The 20,220-nt window shown below is 39.6% G+C and overlaps 2 protein-coding genes across 5 annotated transcripts in view; one reads left to right on the top strand and one right to left on the bottom strand.

The window, feature by feature from the left end:
• The window catches only part of gmppab (GDP-mannose pyrophosphorylase Ab), a 34,772-nt gene extending 28,788 nt beyond the window's left edge, over positions 1–5,984 (bottom strand). For 2 of the 4 annotated variants that reach the window (XM_042081674.1, XM_042081670.1), the window contains exons 1-11: positions 5,647–5,984; positions 5,225–5,322; positions 4,887–4,990; positions 4,521–4,713; positions 4,119–4,178; positions 3,849–3,979; positions 3,131–3,265; positions 2,648–2,745; positions 2,518–2,564; positions 2,086–2,178; positions 992–1,160 (exon numbers count right to left, since the gene is read on the bottom strand). In XM_042081674.1, the coding sequence (XP_041937608.1) occupies positions 992–1,160; positions 2,086–2,178; positions 2,518–2,564; positions 2,648–2,745; positions 3,131–3,265; positions 3,849–3,979; positions 4,119–4,178; positions 4,521–4,713; positions 4,887–4,990; positions 5,225–5,322; positions 5,647–5,686 (1,168 nt within the window). In that variant the 5' untranslated portion in view covers positions 5,687–5,984. The remainder of the gene's footprint in view (positions 1–991; positions 1,161–2,085; positions 2,179–2,517; positions 2,565–2,647; positions 2,746–3,130; positions 3,266–3,848; positions 3,980–4,118; positions 4,179–4,520; positions 4,714–4,886; positions 4,991–5,224; positions 5,323–5,646) is intronic. The other 2 variants (XM_042081671.1, XM_042081673.1) reach the window with 2 other exon arrangements.
• A 2,026-nt stretch (positions 5,985–8,010) lies between these two features.
• LOC121699061 overlaps positions 8,011–20,220 on the top strand; it is an 86,526-nt gene continuing 74,316 nt past the window's right edge. The window contains exons 1-6 of the mRNA XM_042081669.1: positions 8,011–8,122; positions 8,540–8,809; positions 8,919–9,164; positions 9,610–9,879; positions 10,198–10,467; positions 10,571–10,816. Of these exons, the coding sequence (XP_041937603.1) occupies positions 8,059–8,122; positions 8,540–8,809; positions 8,919–9,164; positions 9,610–9,879; positions 10,198–10,467; positions 10,571–10,816 (1,366 nt within the window). The 5' untranslated portion in view covers positions 8,011–8,058. The remainder of the gene's footprint in view (positions 8,123–8,539; positions 8,810–8,918; positions 9,165–9,609; positions 9,880–10,197; positions 10,468–10,570; positions 10,817–20,220) is intronic.

The raw sequence follows: 20,220 nt of genomic DNA, 5'->3' as shown, positions 1-20,220 counted from the left end.
CAGCTCTGGAGGAGCTGCAGGGCCGTCGCAAGGGGGTGCGAGGCCCTGTGCGAACTTGACTGGTGCGAGGCCCTTTTCACTTACGTGCATAAAATCATAGCCTACTTTACACGTACCTACTGTCGGTGCATTGTAATAGTAGGCTAATAGGCCACACCAGCTTGTCTTTAAGAGGGGAAAATGTATAGCCTATAACATTAGCTGAGTCACATATTTGGCCATATAAGCCGTTTATCATAGGGTAGGCTACACCACGAAACCAAATAGTGTAACAAAGGTGAACACTGTGCTGAGCACTATTTGTCAATGAGCAACACACACAACATTCAAACTATTGATAAGATGTGCACTATGGTCTGTATAGGCTAACATTGGACAAATAAATGACATTGACTCGCTATCCTGACTCAGAAAAAAAAAACATTTTCTTGCTTACCTTGCCGCAAACTCAGAAATCATAGGCCAGCTTGCAGGTAGCCTAATGTCTTTTTCAATTCATATAAGGCGAGCCCACTAGTCTCTCCTGTGACATGGAGGTGCGCAAATAGTTTTTAATAGCCTATTCAACTTCGAAAAGCTTCGTTCACCCGATGCCAGTCACTGATCGCAATGTCAAAGATCGGGAAGCTTTGTTCAAACTTTTTACGTTTTAAATAGCCTATCTTTCCCCTTTGGAATTATCTCGAGCCTATTATGAGGTCCAGTGCGTTATGTCCTGGGATTCAGACATAAATTTTGCTGTTTTCATGAATACAAAAGTTGGGTGACCCTCCCTCCTAGACTAAAAAAAGTTGGGTGACCCTCCCTTCAACAAAGAATAAAAAGACATGACCCTAACAAGTTGACATTGTTTGGGTTGTCTTGATTATGACAACTTGACATTAACCAAAGTGACATTATAGTACCAGAAGTTGTCTTGGTCATGACAAGTTGACATTAAATATGTTTGGGATGTCTTGTCCAAGACAGTGTAATTACATGTTACACATACCTAGGATAGTGATGGACGGAGTGAGACCGCCATCTCTGAAGAGCGTCTCACTGTCAATCTTGGCGTAGGGGTCATTGGGATTGGGGTCGCTGGGCGTCCCTTCAACGCGCGCCCACTTCCCCACGGTGCTGTCCCATCCCACAATGCTGTTCAGCACACAGCTGTGGTCCTGCAGCCAATGCGAATGACAGGGTAGAGATTAGAGTAGTGATGTAACAGAATGGATAAGTAGTGATTTACAGACATGATGATCAATCTATTAATCAATCAATGGTTCAATGGGTCTCAAAAGGGGTCGTTATAAGTAAGGGATAATGTATAGAACGTCGGTCATTATTGGGAAAATAAGTCCCGACAGGGCGAACCGGACCCAGACGCGCAGCGGAGGGGTCTTGTTCCGCCCTGAAGGGACTTATTTTCCCAATAATGACCGGCGTTCTATAGGCTTACATTATCCCGCTTATTACACGGCTACTTGCCAAAACGAAACAATAAACTCCCCACGATATGACTCTTTAGTCTACATAGCCTAGGCTATAGCCTATTTGTTACCGTTCATCGTGGCTTTTGCTGAGAAACAAATAGTTCGCAACAACACACGCTGAACTTAAATCAAACATTCTTTAGAACACAGCTGATCAACCGTCTGCTTTTCACTTTTGAATGAAGTTCCAGTAATTGCGGAGTGATATGAAAGACCTTAATTAGAAGCACAAACTCCGTTGCCATTGACAGCGGTCGAAAATAATGACGAATAATTAGCAAAATTAAAAAAGAATAATGACGTGCTAGCATGATGCCTTGTGTGGAACAAAACAAATATGTTTGTGCAATTTTAGGACTCATTTATTCAATCACCATCTTCAGACTGAACTCAGTGGCTATGAAAGTGGATTAAAAAGTATCCTAAAATAAAGCACAATAACAAACAAAGAAAGAAAGAAAAGTAAAACACTGCACAAGTCAACCAATCAATTTTCAATCAGTCAATCTTTTTCAACCAATCAATCTTTACCATGTACCTAAGCACTGTGGTAATGACACAGAACAACCTATAATAAGAGCAGTAGAAGGATCCTGAGTAAGACACCTGCCTGTAAAGTGGCGCCGTGAAGGACGATGGATTCTCTGACTCGTACCCCGGCACCAATACACACACCTTTACCTATGGACACATTGGGCCCCAGCTGGAGACAAGGGAACAGGCATTCATTCATCTATTCAACCCTTTTTATCAAATTCTCTGGAATGCGTTGAGTGTAGCCGAGTTTACATATACACATAAAACATAGTAAACACATTAAACAAACAAAGACACAGTGAACAAACAAAAACAATAAATACATTTATGAGTGAAGGAAGCAGATGTTAGGGTATGTGTGTGTGTTTTTGTGTGTGGTTGTGTGTGTGTGTGAGTGTGAGTGTGAGTGTGAGTATGAGAGAGAGAGAGAGAGAGAGAGAGAGAGAGTGAGAACATGTTGTTGTGTGTGAGTCTTAAGTACCGGTAAGTGAATAAGTGTACTTACCACAGCTGTGGGGTCAATGTTGGCTGTTGGATGAATGTATACATTCCCTGGAGAGGGCAAATTCAATCATCATTAGTTGTCAGTGTTTGACACTAAGAGTAATGATTATGGATGAGTGAGGTGTAATTACCAGTGATCTTGGGGCCTCCCTCCTGGTTGATGGCCAGCCTCTCTGGGTGTGTATGGTGGTACTGGTTCAGGTACAGTCGGCTGGCATATATTGCTGATCTGTTGGGACGATAAAATACAGCATTTTTAATGACTACATTAAAATAAATTGCTGATCTGTTGGGACAATAGAATGCAACATTTCATGACTAAACAAAAATATGATCTGTTGGGACAATAGAATACAACATTTCATGACTAAACAGAAATGACCATGGACAGCCGTTGATAGCAGGAACATCAAGGTGAGTGAAAATCAAGACTACAGCACACTCCATTTACTTACTTACTTTTCACTCTCAGACAGTGCCTTTCTATTGATCATTTAATCATTCTATTAAACTTTGAAAACTTAAGAATAACTAATCAAAGTGTCTACCAAATTACAAAACAAACTTCAATGTGAAACTGCTAGGGGGCGCTCTGCTCTGCTCTGCCTGCTTACCCTGCTGATTTGATCTGGCTCCAGAAGTGCTGTGTTTTGTAGACGTGCAGCAGCTTCTGTCCGGCCAGCGCTGTGAAGATGTCCTGCTCCAGGTGGATGACCTCTTCTCTCTGCCTCCCCACCGCCTGCTCCTCCCTAGACAGGGACAGACAAGTGTGTCACACCCGCACAGAACGGTACAGTAATAAACCACACACATGTGGAGCCACAGTGCACTTATTACTATTTCCCAGTAATACAGTCAGCCATTCTGGCAAAAGGTTGTTGCTACAGTATTGGTGCTCAATAGTCAATCATATACTTGTAATAAATACAAGTACATAAATAATAAAAATAAATATGAAAAATGAAGTAAACAAACAAATAAAAAATATTGGCATGGGTTATCAGCCATATTGTTATTTTATACATAGGTATCAGTATTGTACCGAAATGTCACAATCAGTGCATCTATTGTATTGTCCACTGTTACGATATGTCACATAGCTGGTAGCCTAAAGCCACCCACAGACTACAGATAGCTGGCAATTCACTCGTTGCCTGTCGCTTGTCAGTTGGAAAACATTTAAACATTTGTCACGGAATGTCTCGCACAGCCAAAAGTTATTTCCCATGTAACACTCAACCTCTGGGGAAAAAGTGTGTGCAAGTGTGACAGAAGTGTGACAGAATCGAGGAATCAAGGCTATGCATTGGCGCTGTGCCCTGGCAGACTTACTGAAGTCGCTCCTGCTGGTTGTGCTGGAACACCGTCCCTATATGGGCGAATATCTCCGGGGTGAACAGGTAGATGCCACAGTTAATGATGTCACTCACAAAAGTGCTGGGCTTCTCTACATAATGCAGTACCTGAAAATGGGACAGATATTTTAGGACTTGCTACAGGACAACAGGCAAGAAAAAAAAACAATACATAATAATTCATGAATTATTACACTGTAGTAAAGTAATATACTGTAATTGAAATCAGACATGTCTGTTTAGGCACCTCATTGGTCTCCTGGTTCTCCACGATGCAGCCATAATTCAGTGACTGTGTCCTATTGGCCTAGATAGAGTTAAAACAGGTATTAATTCAGTCACACTTGGTGACTTCTAAACCAGTTCTAGCCAGAATTAAATAGAGCAATTGTATAAAATATCAAATATTATACTGTATGTCTTTGCTACACTGTGGGTTGATTTTGGATTAATAGAATTGCCACTTTGTTGTCATCCACAACACAAAATCCACTTCAGAGCATTCAAGTTTAAATATTCAAATAAAAACATTGGCAAAGTTGAACTGCTTGAACAGATTGATCACCTCACCAAAAACGTATTCGCCTAAATGTTTGCTTATGTATATCACTGAGCAATGGGTCTGAATCTGATACTGCTTTGAACTCACAGTGGTCCCCAGGAGAACGCCGCAGTGGGCATCCCCATGGTTGCCGTGGAAACGCAGCATCTCCAGCAGGGGGAACTCCGAGCAGACGTCTGCGTTCATGAGGAAGAAGGCAGAGGGGCCACCAGACAGGATCTGGTCCCGAAAGTGATAGATGCCACCAGCCGTTCCCAGGGCGGCAAACTCCTGAAGGTACCTACGGTGTCCAGGGAGACGGATATCACAGTGACGAACAGAAGACATTTTAGAAATCATGTTTGCACAGTATACTGAACATGGTTGACATGTTACCATGCCTACAGTATGTAGATGGAGATGTTTTATTTTGTAGCCCTGTGAGTGGCATTAATTCATGCAGAACAAACTAACCTGACTGAGATTTTTAACTCCTGTTGCACAGTCATCAGAAAGCGATTGAGTTCCTCGTTGGGTTGATAAAAACCAAGCAGTATTATTTCCTTCATCCCGGGCACCTGAAGAAAGCAGACATGCATTGCTTATTATTATGCAAAAAAAGGAAAAAGGATTTATGTAGTAGGCTAGTTCTAGGGTATAATACTGTGATGTTCTGTAATACCTATAAAATTCCTTACAATATACTGTAGTGTTCAGGCCTATTCCTATATGATTACTATGACACTTTGTCTCAAAACAGGCTACTATAAGATTCCTATAACCTGGTTATTTTCTGTGTAGCGCCATCCTACCTTCGCACAGGCCTCAATGTGGTGTTGTAACATGGGGACACCGGCCACCGGGAAGAGGGGTTTGGGAACCTCGAATGAAAGGGGGCGGAACCGTGTCCCTTGAAGAAAAGCATCATGACTTTATCAAGAGTTAGCCTTCAATATTCAAGGATGACAATAAGCCTCGGCCTTGCAAGTTTGACAGCAAATCTTAGGGTTAGGCTTACGTTATAACCGACGTTAGGCTACTTCCTATCAATATCGAGTGCTCAAGTTATCTTGCAGATGAGTAGCCAACGCGACAATACATGCAGTGCAAGGGACAGGTGCCGTAGCATCATGTGACAAGTCCCTGTCACGGACATCATCTGTGCCACGTCACCTCAACCCCGTATTTTCATTCATTCCGTGATTAGACGAATGCATAAAGTTGGTCAACTCACCTTTCTGTGGTCCACCAATTAGAATAACCGCTTTCAACATTGTCGTCTTCAATCCCTGACAGCACTGCAAAATTAAGCGAATATCTCAGCTATGCTCTCTCGAAAGGATGTGTTGGATTCTATTATCAACATGCAGATAATAAATAGGTTAAGTCTGGTTCTTAATGTAACCAATAAAAATACATTTCTTACTAGGCCTAACTACCTATTTAAGCTAGTCCTTCTATTTATTTTTCTATCCGATTAACCCTTAATTTTCATCTGCCTACTCTGTAAACAATTCTGTGTTTATTACAGACGTCTCTTATGTATGCGAGAGATAGGCTTCCAGACATGCGGAAGTAGGTTGCCACAGCGAAACCCATTGGACCCACCCCTTTTCCCAGCCCCACTCTGACGTCATGTACCTCAGCAACCAATCTACTGACCTGACCAAAATCTCTGTTTCATTCAGTGGCTTCTGAAAACTTGTGTTTTGTGTCGGGCAGTGACAAAATCAGTCTCAGATGTGTTATTTGTTTTAGACCTATTCCAATTCCCTATTTATTTATTTGTTTAAAAAGACTGTCCAAAATCGCTAACTGGCCAACTTCGATCATAGTTAGTAGGCTAGGCTATTTACTGTAGGCCTATTTATATGACTGTAGGGGGATATAATGGAATGATCAGCAATAGGTTTCTTTCAGTTGAATGATGACTAATAATCTTTCAGACAATATTTAATTTCCCCTCATGGGGAGGGCTGTAATGGAGGCTAAACGCAAGTAAACACAGTTTATCCACTTCTGAATTTCAGAAATAGAGTTTATCCACATCTTATTAGAGTTTATCCACCTCTCAAAGAGTTTATTCACCAATTGCTACTTTTAACATTCAAAAATCACACTGTATTATCCATATTTACAATATATACAATAATCTAGGAACCATTTAATACCACTGGTATAACCTAAACATTGAACAATAACCTCCACCATCATCACCAACATGTTCTGAATGCCTTTTTTTAAATCAAATTCACAACCTCTGGTCTGAATTATGCCCTGCTATACCTGTTTAACTACACATTCAGATTTTCTCTTCTATTGGTTGGCTTTCAGTCTTGTTTTAGCCTGCTTTGAATTAGAACCATCAACCACAAGTGCACCAGTTTGTAGTACTCATGTAGTAGTCATGTTTTTTTTTATTACTTTAAGTGCTAACATAAACAATAGGCCTACATAACAGTTTTGTGATGTAATGATAAGTGTTCAGGAGCAAACACTTATTTGGGTCCTGTTCACCTTTATTTTGTTGTTTTATCAGGGGGTTGTGGATCTCAAAGTCAGAAAAATTGTTGTTTAGGATTTAAATAAGTGGCCTATAATGTGTATACAGAACTGTGGTATTGAATTCTGGATAGAGGTCTGGCAACCTTCAGCATCCAACTTCCTTTATGGGAAATTCCAAAGAATATTAAATACATGTACTATGCTATGTAGGTCCTTTAAAATAAAAAAAATTGGTCACTTTACCCAAAACAATATGAATGAAAAGTAATACTTCAATTTGTGATATCCTTCAACAGATATCCTACCTCACCACCTGCCAGAGGCCAACTACAAATAAGCATCACTAGGTGTCAGTAACAACAGTACACTCTAGGTGTATTCGCCTTATTCACACGGTGGCCATCGTAAACCAAAACGAGGCTATGGGGTACGCAAACCATTTCATTATTGTGTCCTATGCATTCGCCAGTAGGTGGCGAGAATGTGTTAATGATATAATCAGTGTACCCCATAGTCTCATTTTGGTTTACACATGGCTGCCGCATGAATAAGGTGAAGTATAGTTGAGCAACTGAGAGACAATCATTTTGAACACTCCCTGCACCATAACAGTGATTGCTCAATAATGCTCAGTAGTTTGAGGAAACGTTGTCCAGATTTTTCCCGCCTTGAAGTTAAGCACTGAAATTGTAACAAATCCAACAATATCTAAATTAAAAGTTACCCCAAAACTTGAGAATATACACACTTCATATGAAAAACCTCACAAAGATTGTTTGATGATAAACATATTTTCCTCCCATGGAACTGCAAAATATACATAATCATAGATACACACATTTAATCTTCATGTGGCAGTGTCACAAAATATCTTCACTTACTTTAAATTAAGACTATTCAATATTTGTGAGCATTGAAATACAGGATCATTCTACACCTGTTTGTTAAGATATAAGAGAAATATCAGTCGTAACATATAAATGGAAGAGTCACCTGGTTGTCACACACGCTGACACATACACACACACACACACATACACACACACACAGAGAGAGAGAGAGAGAAACACAGAGACATACACAGAGAAATCTATTTCTGTCAGTTGAAACTTGACATTTTCGTGGCAAGACACAAAAGAGGATGTACCTTCAAACAGCTTCTGTGTTTCTGAGTCTTTCTGTCCTTGCTATAAATGCATTCAAAGGTGGGTAATATTCTACTTTAATTGATTGGATCCATATTTGAGAATTGTAACCCCCAGAATTTGAGTCCCTCATATTCTCATAAGTTAACTAAAGTGGTGAAACGGGTGTTTAAGAACTGTATACGGTACTTTAAGTTATTAGTTTGTTATTACCCAACATGACTTCTTGGTGCTATTCCCCAAAATCAAGTTTAACCATTTGTGTATGCATGTGTATGCAATTATGTATTACTATTATTATTATTATTATTATTATTATTATTATTATTATTATTGTTGTTGTTGTTATTAATCAATTATGTTATGCTTTAATTTATTTGTTTCTTTGTTTGTTTTGAAGACAGTCATCCTTGGCTGGGTTTATATTCTAAGAATTTATTTTATGTCACTGTTCTCATTGCTTTTCTCTTCACACAGATAAATGTACAGAGAAATTGGAGGGAGACCACCATACCATTACACTGAATTCAGCTAGACAAAAAGGAGATGAACTCATCTGGAAATGCAACGATACAGTGATTTATCAAAGGATGAATGAAACGGTCCGAACTACTTTAAATGTGGATGACAAAGGATCCCTTTCTCTTACAAATCTAAACAGTTCAATGTCTTGCACATACAAAGTTGAACATCGAGACATCCATGGGAAATTAATTGTAACAAAAACAGAAACACTCTGTGTGTTGCGTAAGTATTCAAACCAAAATGTTATCCGGTGAATCAAATGTTAAAGCAAAGTCTTATAGCGTACTGTATCGTAAGAGACCGAAGTAATGTAGAAGCCTGTGTGTTTTAGCCAGGGCTCCGGTTCCAAAGTTGGCCGTGAAATGTTCTTCAGCAGGTGTGGCGACCCTCCACTGTGAACATGAGAGCATCACAAGTTTCACTCTCACCTGGCTCCACAACAACAAGGAGCTACGAGAGAAGAGTAACCCTTTTCAACCCAAGCAGCACGGAGAAAAGGATCACTACAGATGTAGACTGAGCAATAGTCTCGACAAGCAGGACAGTAAAGAAGTCACCATATCATGTGGAGTATCTGGTAAATAATTATTTTGTGTGTGTGTGTGTCTGTGTGTGTGTGTGGTGTTGTATTATTTCAATGTCATATAGCTTACTGTTATCCATAAGTTACTGCTAAAAGGTAATTACAAATTTAGAATCTACAGAGCATACTCTCTCTTTGTCAAATTCAAATCCAAATGGCTTCATTGCCAACTTTAGTCTGCAATAAACTACAGACTGCGGACCATAGTTATATTAGCAAGTGGATTAATCTGATAGAAATCAATTAATTAAAAAGGGAGGCCATTCTAAATCAGGATGATTTGTTGGTCCTTTCTCTTGTAAAAAAAAAAAATGGTTTTGTTTTTGTTTTGATTTTTTTGTTTGTTTCTTGTTTTTTTCTTGGGGAGGTGAGGGCAAATTCATACATGGGGCTCTAAACGATACATTCATTTTGTGTCGGTGACCTTCTCTTCACACAGACCAATGTACAGAGAAATTGGAGGGAGACTCCCATACCATTACACTGAATTCAGCTAAACAAAAAGGAGATGAACTCATCTGGAAATGCAACGATACGGTCATTTATCAAAGGATCAAAGAAAAGGTTCAATCTACTGTGAATGTGGATGACAAAGGCTCCCTTTCTCTTACCAATCTAAACAGTTCAATGTCTTGCACATACAAAGCTGAACATCATGACATCCATGGGAAATTAACTGCAACAAAAACAGAAAGACTCTGTGTGCTCCGTAAGTATTCAAATCAAAATGTCATATGGTGAAAAAATCTTATATAAATGCAAAGTCTTATTACTGTATAGCATGATGGAAGACTGAAGTAATCCGGTAGGAATCAATGAATTGAAAGGGAGGCTATTTTAAACCAGGATGAATTGTTGGTCCTTTCTCTTGTAAAAAATGTTGTTTTGTTTTGTTTTTGTTTAGAATTTTTGTTTGTTTGCTGTTGTTTTTCTTGGGGGGGGGGGGGGGGGGGCTGACACTCCATAGTTTTACATGGGTTTGTGTACAATACATTTATTTTGTTTCACTGACCTTCTCTTCACACAGATAAATGTACAGAGAAATTGGAGGGAGACTCCCATACCATTACACTGAATTCAGCTAAACAAAAAGGAGATGAACTCATCTGGAAATGCAACGATACGGTCATTTATCAAAGGATCAAAGAAAAGGTTCAATCTACTGTGAATGTGGATGACAAAGGCTCCCTTTCTCTTACCAATCTAAACAGTTTAATGTCTTGCACATACAAAGCTGAACATCATGACATCAATGGGAAATTAACTGCAACAAAAACAGAAAGACTTTGTGTGCTCCGTAAGTATTCCAATCAAAATGTCATTTGGGGAAGAAATCTAAAAATGCAGTCTTATAGCGTATCGTAAGAGACCGAAGTAATGTGGAAGCCTCTGTGTTTTAGCCAGGGCTCCGGTTCCAAAGTTGGCCGTGAAATGTTCTTCAGCAGGTGTGGCGACCCTCCACTGTGAGCATGAGAGCATCACAAGTTTCACTCTCACCTGGCTCCACAACAACAAGGAGCTACGAGAGAAGAGTAACCCTTTTCAACCCAAGCAGCACGGAGAAAAGGATCACTACAGATGTAGACTGAGCAATAGTCTCGACAAGCAGGACAGTAAAGAAGTCACCATATCATGTGGAGTATCTGGTAAATAACTCTTTCTTATGCATGTGTATGAGTTTTAGATCAATGCTATATTTACATTTATATTTACATAATATATCCCAGCTTTAAATATTGAGCATCCACTGATCTCTCTCTCTATCTATGTTTCTCTCTCTCTTTCTCAAAATCAAATTCAAACTAAAAATGTAAATAGTTATGCATGCAAAACAGCAAACAACCCCCCCCCCCCAACAAAAAACAACAACAACAATAACAATGTTTGTGCTCATTCTTTCCCTTTCTTGTCTTTCAGATGACAAGCTGATCTGCATTAAGAAACAGGTGATGCTGGTGGTCCTGGCTGGTGTTGGATTTCTATTACTGGTTTTGACTCTGTCACTCGTGATTGTAAGCTGCAAGAACTGCGGACATCAAAAGAGGAAACATGGTGAGCCATTTCTCTTCTCTGGTTGTGCAATCACACAGGAAATGTCCCTCACACACACACATACACACACATACACACCACACACAAAAAACACATACACACACTTGCTGTCAATCTTGGCTTGCCTATAGTCACTCTTTTATTAATCCCACCAGACAATGAGGAACTGAGGCTTTGTTACCTCAAGGACACCAGCACGGATCCTCAACAACTGAAGCAAGCTGCTCCTGAGGACTACTGCAACATCCGGACCCCAGAGATGGAGCCCGTCCCAGCTGCTTGCCAGCCCAGTGCTGAGCCCCAACCAGTCCCAACGGAAAAGGCCGCAGGGACACCGGGAACACCAGGAACACCAGGAACATCGGGAACGCCGGTCCCACAGCCACGTCGGAAGCTCAACCTCATCCCAAAGTCCTAGGACTATGCCAGCTCAGATTGCATTAGCTGTTTTTGTTGCATTTATGACATTATGGTGTGGTATATTATGTGTTCTTCTATCTTAACAAAAAATATTCTTCTCCTGATTAAAATCATCATTCTTCTGAAGAATGATCTCAATCAAAGACACATTTTATCTTCAGTGTGGGGAACTGAGAAAACTTGACCATTTCAAAGACCACTTCAGCAAAAGTGGTCATGCCAAACAGACAGCTTCTGTGTTTCACATGAGACTGCAGGTCTCATAAGACCCTACTGGGCACCTACTGGACAAATCCAGATCACCTCTTAAAGAGGAATAATGATGGATGTGGTTAAATACCCTGTACAGTTTAGTTTATATTACCTCACCTACAAATCATCAGGTGAAATATGTTATATATGAAGTACATGTTGAGTTATCAACCAGCTTTAAAATAAACCAAACTGAAGTTATCATTACTGACCATGTTTCCATGATCAGAAGGTTCAGTTCCTTGTCTATCCTGTGTCTTTGTTAGTGCATGATTGCACTGCATTGTTAGCCTTTGACTGCATTTGTTTTCAGCAAGTTCAAATAAAATACTAGCCTGGCGGGCCATCCTATATCATTGACATGTATAGTCTGGAATCGAACCATTCACCTCGCTTAATCCAAGGGGCGGGCAGAGAATTGTCTTTCAAACTGCCTAGGCATGCAATAGGCCAGCGCTACGACCATATCCGTATCTGGTCGGCAAAACGGCAATTACATCCTTCTTCGAAAGGAATGACTTAAGTGCATTGTGTTGCTCAACTTTAAAAAAAAAAAAAAAAAGTCCAACTCCTCCAAAGTTGACGCCAACGCCGATTCAAACAACCGCTCTTCGTTCGCCATAGCCACCTTCCTTGTTGTTCACCGTCGCAGGACTGTCGTTATCCTGTTAAGCCCGCCTTAAGACTCTCTAACAAAATAGAGCGCTGTGATTGGATGACGTCCACGGCGTCAGCCAATAGAAATCCCTATGGTTTGATACTAGACGTACAGGCTGAGCAAATTAATTTGCCGCCGCTAGGGTGCGTCTAGATTTCTAGGCTAATAAAATACTAACACAGATAAAGAAGAGTGGATGCAAACTTTGTGTCAGAATCTGACAGCAAAGTATATAAACTGGTAAAAATGTTGTTTTACACCTTACCACTTTCAAGCCAACTGTGGGCACAGTTTTAGGTCAACGTGGATCTGCTGTTGACATCTGGACATATGGAACAGACCGGCTCAATTCCAAAATTAGTGCCAGTTTGAAACAGATGTGAAAAATGGTAGAAAAATGCACTCTAAAGCATTAGCTCTTGATACATTTTTATTGGACCATGTCTTCAATAAACATATGCAGTTCGGCCCTAGGCCATCATCAACGGTCGACTTCTGGACATTATCATGCCAAAGATGCAGAGGGATCATCAGCTCAGAAATCATATCTGACCTCTGGCTAACTGGTGGTATTTAGTTATATAATTAATCTCTCTGTTGTAGACTGATGGTTACATGAAGTAAAGTCCCACATGAAGCTTGATCTGAAGAAATTAAAGTGAGTCCGCAAAGATTAGATTCAACTTGATTGTCATTGTGCAGAGTACAAGTACAGAGACAACGAAATACATTTAGCGAATCAGCGTCCAACCAGAAGTGCAAAAGAGCAGAAAAGCACAATGTGTACAGCATAGACAGGTTGTGCAGTGTAAACAGTATATGACATATAATATAGTGTAAACAGTATATGACATATACTGCACTGTAAACAGTATATGACATACAGTATAGTGCAGTGTAAACAGTATATGACATATAGTGCAGTGTAAACAGTACAGTATATGACATAGTGCAGTCTAAACAGTATGTGACATAGTGCAGTGTAATCAGTACAGTATATGACATATAGTGCAGTGTAAAGAGTATATGACATAGTGCAGTGTAAACAGTATATGACATATAGTGCAGTGTAAACAGTATGACATAGTGCAGTGTAAACCGTATATGACAGTGCAGTGTAAACAGTATGACATAGTGCAGTGTAGACAGTAGTATACAGTTAAACAAGTGTGGTTTACAGTAAGGCTATGTGGATATGCAGTATAAATAATACAGACACTCTGCAGATATGTGCAATGTATTAACATTATAAGAGTAGCCTAACTCTGAAAACAGAATTTATCTAGGCTTGACATTTAAAACTGTCATTCTATGAAATGGGTGCCTTTTCCAATGTAACATTTTCAAAAGTTTCATCAAATGTAAGCTTCTTGTTTCAATTTATCCACAGCATTAAAGACATGGTTACCCTTCATAAAATCATACTTGCCCACCTCAGGCATACATTTACTTTCAAAATGTAAATATAATGGATTGAAATAAAATAATGTGATGGGGTGGTATGTGACGGGTGGTACATTTTATGATAAAATGTCAGTTTTACTTGACAGTATCGACATAAGAGTGACATGACACTGTCATGAACACATGACATTGTCATGACACATGAACCCTAACACTTACCCTAAACCTAACCCTAACTTGTTATGACAAAAACCGAATGTCACATAATAACAGAAGCTTTATGTCATAAACGTTTATGACTTGTTTATGACACGTTCATGACAATGTCATGTCACTCTTATGTCAATACTGTCAAGTAAAGTGTAACCAAAATGTCTCTAGTTATCTAATAACGTAATAAACTTATTGACTTAACATACATGCCTTCAATTAGAAATATTATTTGCAATTGTCGTTGTGTATTGCACACTAATAAAATGTTCTAAACTTGTTTAATCAGACAACTGGAATAGCACACGGCAGGGTACGAAATCGAAGCTTGCTTTTATTAAACACAGCCACTTATCTAGCCAACATCACAATACCAAGAGAGCGCCCCAGAGACGGATACTCGTATTTATACTTTGGTGAACAAACCAATCAGAGACCTCCATTATCTCATTACCCATCACAGATAGCAAAACTACAAAACGAATACCTTTTAGTTATTTCTGTGTTCAGAACACCACAGCAATGATAGTGTTAAGTGAAACTATAATGAAAAACAGTTATTCCTGTCTAATTTGTGTGACGGGGTGGTTGGATTAAAGTGGTGGTTCAGGATTTTGGACAGGACCTCATTTCCAAGTTAGCAAGTGTGATATTTATCAGTGGAGACCGTTTTCAACACGTTTCATCCAGTCCTTCTACAGTAGTGGCAGTGTTCGCAGGTGATAAGCTAGCGCAAGTCAACAGTAAACACCCGAGGCAAATAAATTACACCCGAGGCAAATAAATTATAACGCCAGACTATCAATGTAAATGTCTGTGTTGATAGAATAATGTTAGAAATAAAACTATCCTGGCATCTCAATGATTGCATTACATTTTGAGGGACTAGTTTATCAGCAGCGGCGGAATTGTACTTGCTCCGTTTAGTAATACTGCGTCGAAAGTAGCCTAAAGAGAGAAGCACACTCCAATCGGGACACCTAGTAGTAGGCTAGCCTAAGTAATATCAGTCCGCCACTGCCGTAGCTTAGGCTACAAGTATATGCCTAGCCTACTATTACCAACTACGGGGAACAAAGTATAACTATTGCAATGCGATACCTTAACAATCTTTGGTTGAACATGGGAAGTGCCTGTCAAGCTGAATAGGCTAAATTAACATACTGTAACAAGCCAGCGAGTCAAAAGCCTAGAGCGCCCTCTCGCGGCTGTAGACGGTAATGTTACATTGGTTTATGCAGAGAATGTAAATCAGCAGGAATTAACATTTAACAGCATGTTAAATTATATAAGTCGCAGGACCAGCCAAACTATGAAAAAAAGTGTGACTTTTAGTCCAGAAAATACAGTAGTAATCTTGTACATCATGTTAACAAGAACCTTTGAATTATCAGCTTTAGGCTTTAGAAAAATGCAATGGCAATGCCACAAATGGCACCCGTTTCATAGTATGACCCAAAACATAACATCCCACCCTAGTGTGCCTACACTCTAAGAAGTGATGTGTTAAAATGACACATTGCTGTGTGTGCTCAGGGACGACACATTTTTGTGTCAATTTCAACACAGCAATTGTGTGGCTGGGTGAAAGGTTAAAGACAAATTTCAGCTATTTCTGATCCAATTTTAACTTTTTAACACACCCAGACAGCCACACAATTCGCCTATCTCCACATAATTGCAGTGTTGAAATTGACACAAAATGTGTCGTCCCTGAGCACACACAGCAATGTGTCATTTTAACACATCACTTCTTAGAGTGTACTTAAAAGGCAAATTTGCTCATATAAGCCCCAGGAACTTCGCCTGACGAGCCAGACCCACATCAGTTACATTTGCTGCCGCTATGGTGCGTCTAGATTTCTACGCTACCAGGAACTGTCAAATGGCTGGTAATTTAAAGATGGAAATTTAGGTGGACTAAGGTATGCCTATAATTTCGCTTCCACATTTAACGTATATGAAATTTTAATACAATTTGAGATAAAATATAGTAAGTAATGTAGAAGACATGTTGTAATAATAAAATGATGATGGTTAGTCAATACAATATTTATTTCAGTTGTTTCTCACTTGTCATAGCGTCACTAGGTGTAGTAACTCGAATTGGTGACGGCAGGCTCGAACTGGTAATCTGTACAACCGGGCAAATGTCCGGTGGGCCGGTCCACATGTGGGCCGGTGACCTCCGGGATTTTTTATTTTATTTTATTTTTTTAGCCTTTTTAGCCTATTTGTCGTGTAGAGCTAGGCCTAGCCTATCCATTTGGCTTGGGGGGTGACAGGTCAATCATTTTGGCCTCTTCATGACAGGTTCAGTGTGTGTTACGATCGCGCCCCCCTGCCCCACCCCTCAAGTGGATTTGTCCAAGCAGCCGCTAGTTCGAGTGCATGGTAGCCTAGGCTGTATAAGTGCCCAATCAGAGGTCTAGTTTTATTCCATAAATATATTGTTTTTATAGACGTTAGTTGCACGCGCTACCAATAGCTCATTTACTGCACCATGTAGGCTACTGTAGTGCGGTTCTGTCAACATAAAAAACACTATGGGTAGCCTACAATTTTTGCACAACTTGGTGGAAAAGTGTAGCCTAGGACAGGTTAAAGAAAACCCATTCATTTTTGGAGCTGATCCTACTTAAAAGGAACTTCAAAGTATTTCCCATATAGAGAGCCGAAATCTTTCAAAAAAATTTGAACGCCAGTCTATGGCGAAAAATAAATTATTTTCTGGTCCCGGTTGACTTGTGCCTTGAATTACCCATATGATTGTAAATTTTAAAAGACAATTTTTCATGTAAAGACATTTGCAGTTTGTTTCTTAACTATTGAATTACAACATTGTGAAAGATCGTAATTCCAACGACTACAAACCCATCAGTTGCGCTAGTGACGTTAGCTCATTCACAGCCACACTAGATTGTACAAGCATACCAGCAACAGGTCTTAATTGGGCTTTCCTTGCCGATGAAAATACCATGAGTCAGAGGATTTAACACATCAGGTAAGTTGTATTCGTCCATAGACTGTACATTACATACTGTTAAGTGACATAGCAGGCAGCAAGATGCAACCGTTAACTAGCATAACAGCTCTTATCGTTTCATTACGTTGGTGACGTACATCATTCGAGACGAGAGATGTAGTCCACTGAGTGGATTCGCACAAAACCAACATAACTTTTGAAGTCTATCGAACAACAGTACTTTCTTGACGTGAAAAATGATCTTTGATCACACATCATATGTGAAATTGGTGGCACAATTCAAACTGGACCAAAAAATAATTGTTATCTCTCCATTAACTCCCGTTCATATTTTTTTGAAAGATAGGTCCCATGGACCGGAAGTAGAAGGGCGTGACTTCGGCTCTCTATAGGCCTATCCTTTTAGCTCACAACGACAGTGAAAGTGAAACTTGCCAGGGCCGAATTTTGCTCCCAGTCCGACCCTGATGGCACCCGTTTCATGACCCAAAACACAACATCCCACCCTAATGTGCCTACTTAAAAGGCAAATTTGCTCATATAAGCCAGAGTTTCTAATGAGGAGACACAGCACTCAAAAAATCCTCCATAGAAATGTATGGGGTTAGTTTGTAACGCCAATATGGTAGTTGTCTCATCATATCACACCCCCTCCGCGGCAAAACGTCGACATGTGAATACATGACATTGAGCCAATCATGTGGTGTGTTGTGAATACATTGAGCCAATAATGTGGTGTGTTGTGAAGACATCGTGCCAATCATGTGTTGTGATCTCGCCGCTCGCCGCTGGAGCAAGATTGGTGTCGTGAAGCCTTGCACACACACATTTCTGCCGAAATAGATGCCCGATAAGTGCCCAAAAAGTTTTGCAATATGGCCGCCAAGTGGAGGGACTTGCCTAAAAGGACTTTGTATAAGCTCCAGGAACTAGCAAATGGCTGATGATTTGATATATGGAAATTAAGGTGGACTCAGGTAGGTCTATAGTTTCGCTTCCACATTTAACGTATGGGAAGTTTCAATACAATTTGAGATACACTATAGTAAATAAGGTAGTAGACATCAATAAAATGCTGATGGTTAGTCAATAACATATTTATTTCAGTTGTTTCTCACTTTTCATAGCGTCACTAGGTGTCAGTAGTAACTCAAATTGGTGGCAGCAACTCATACACACTCCAGACTGCTTCTGCCTATTTAATGAAACATAAACTCATCAGGCATTTTAGTATCACCTCATGACAAATTCTCATGTTTTCAGTGAAATATGAAGATAAATATTAATAGGCTCCTCTTTATTGTTGAGCACACAAAGCTTTGAACATGTTTATTTGTAGGTAACCACCACCACAAAGTTAATATTTACAGTTTTAAGAAGAGCCTTGGGCCAAAACTTCAATGTCAAGATGCCTGGTAGCCTACCTTGTTGGTTTGGAAAAGTAGCTTGCATGACAGCAAATGAAGGGGTCAGGGTGATGAAGATGTTTTATCTTCTGGAGTTTGTGGACAGATTGCAGCCTAAAGATGACGGGGGCAAAAGACTAATATTTTAGTTATCGCTGACACTAACCGATTAATTTCCTCTTTATTTGAACCATTACTACACAAAGGCACTCACGCATACTCACCCATACACTAGCATGCATACACACACACACACATACTTGCACATACACACACAGGACACTGTCTCTCTCAGCTAGCCTAATATTTGCGCTTCTAAGGGACGTTAGAAGATGAACAAATTACTTTGGGGTTTTTTGTGTCTTTATGTTCTTGGTTTAACTGCATCCCAAGGTGAGTAATAACAGATGTGTATGACATAACTACCTTTCATTTTTATTAATTCACTCATTTAGGCTATGTGTGGTTTGATACATTTCTTGTGTTAATATATTTTGTTAACATAGTTAATATAATAGGCTACTGTATACAAATTGCGTTTAAATATCCCTCTAACCTGGTAGACAGTCTAATTCAATTACATTAAACACTGACACATCAAGCCAAATCATCCTCATGTCATTTGTAGACAGTACTGACTTAATATGTGTCAAGATACTGCCACATAAGATACCACAGAAATTGGTAAGTGTAAGTGAATAAATATCAGTAAATTTCCTGAATTCACCAGGATGTGCTGGTTCATTTCCTTTGTCATGAATTGGTCAAAAATATATATTTTTTAATGTGATTCATGAAATGAAATCATTGTGCATTGTCACTGATCTCATGATTTCTCCTTCTCTCAACACAGAACTTACATGTTTAAACACATATGTAGATGGCCCGCCAGGCTAGTAGGGGATTCCTATACCATGACATTGAATTCACCTGAACAAGATGGAGATATGCTGGTCTGGAAATGTGGTGCCAAGCTCATTTATAAACGGAGGAGGAGAAAGATTGATCCAACTCAGGGTCGGACTGGGAACAAAATACGGCCCTGGCAATTTTCTCCTGGACCCCCCCACTCCGGGATTTTTTTTTTTAATTCTAGTTGCTAATCACACCATTTTAAAGTGATTTGAGAGACAGGATTCAGGGATAGGCTACTAAAGACAGACTCATCTTCTGTCTGTCTCACGTCATGTTATCCCCATGCATTAAACCACATTTCACTGCTTGACTAAATGAAAAATATAGGCTACTGAACATGGACATCGTCATAGTTGACATAAATTATGCTTTGGGCCAACATGTTGTAGAAACACAACCACAGCCTTTATTTGGTGCAAATCTTCTTCTTTACTTTGGTTATAGTCCGCGATTCACACTCTAGGCTATCACCAAGTCGTAGTATAGGCTACTAAACATTTTTGCAGTTTGTGTGCCGTCATCACATTTTGCAAAATTAGGCTACCTTCGTTACCAGTTGATACTTTTTACCTGCATCGACTCGCGATTGATTGTGCATCTAATGTAACACTCGGTGGAGAGACTTCCACTTTCCAAGTTTCACTTTCACTGTCGTTGTGAGCTAAAAGGCTATGGGAAATACTTTGAAGTTCCTTTTGAGTCCAAAAAATGAATGGGTTTTCTTTAACGTGTGCTACACTTTTCCAC

The sequence above is a fragment of the Alosa sapidissima genome, chromosome 23 (genome assembly GCF_018492685.1).
Source record: "Alosa sapidissima isolate fAloSap1 chromosome 23, fAloSap1.pri, whole genome shotgun sequence".
NCBI lineage: Eukaryota > Metazoa > Chordata > Actinopteri > Clupeiformes > Clupeidae > Alosa > Alosa sapidissima.
This window is presented reverse-complemented; position numbering and strand designations above follow the sequence as displayed.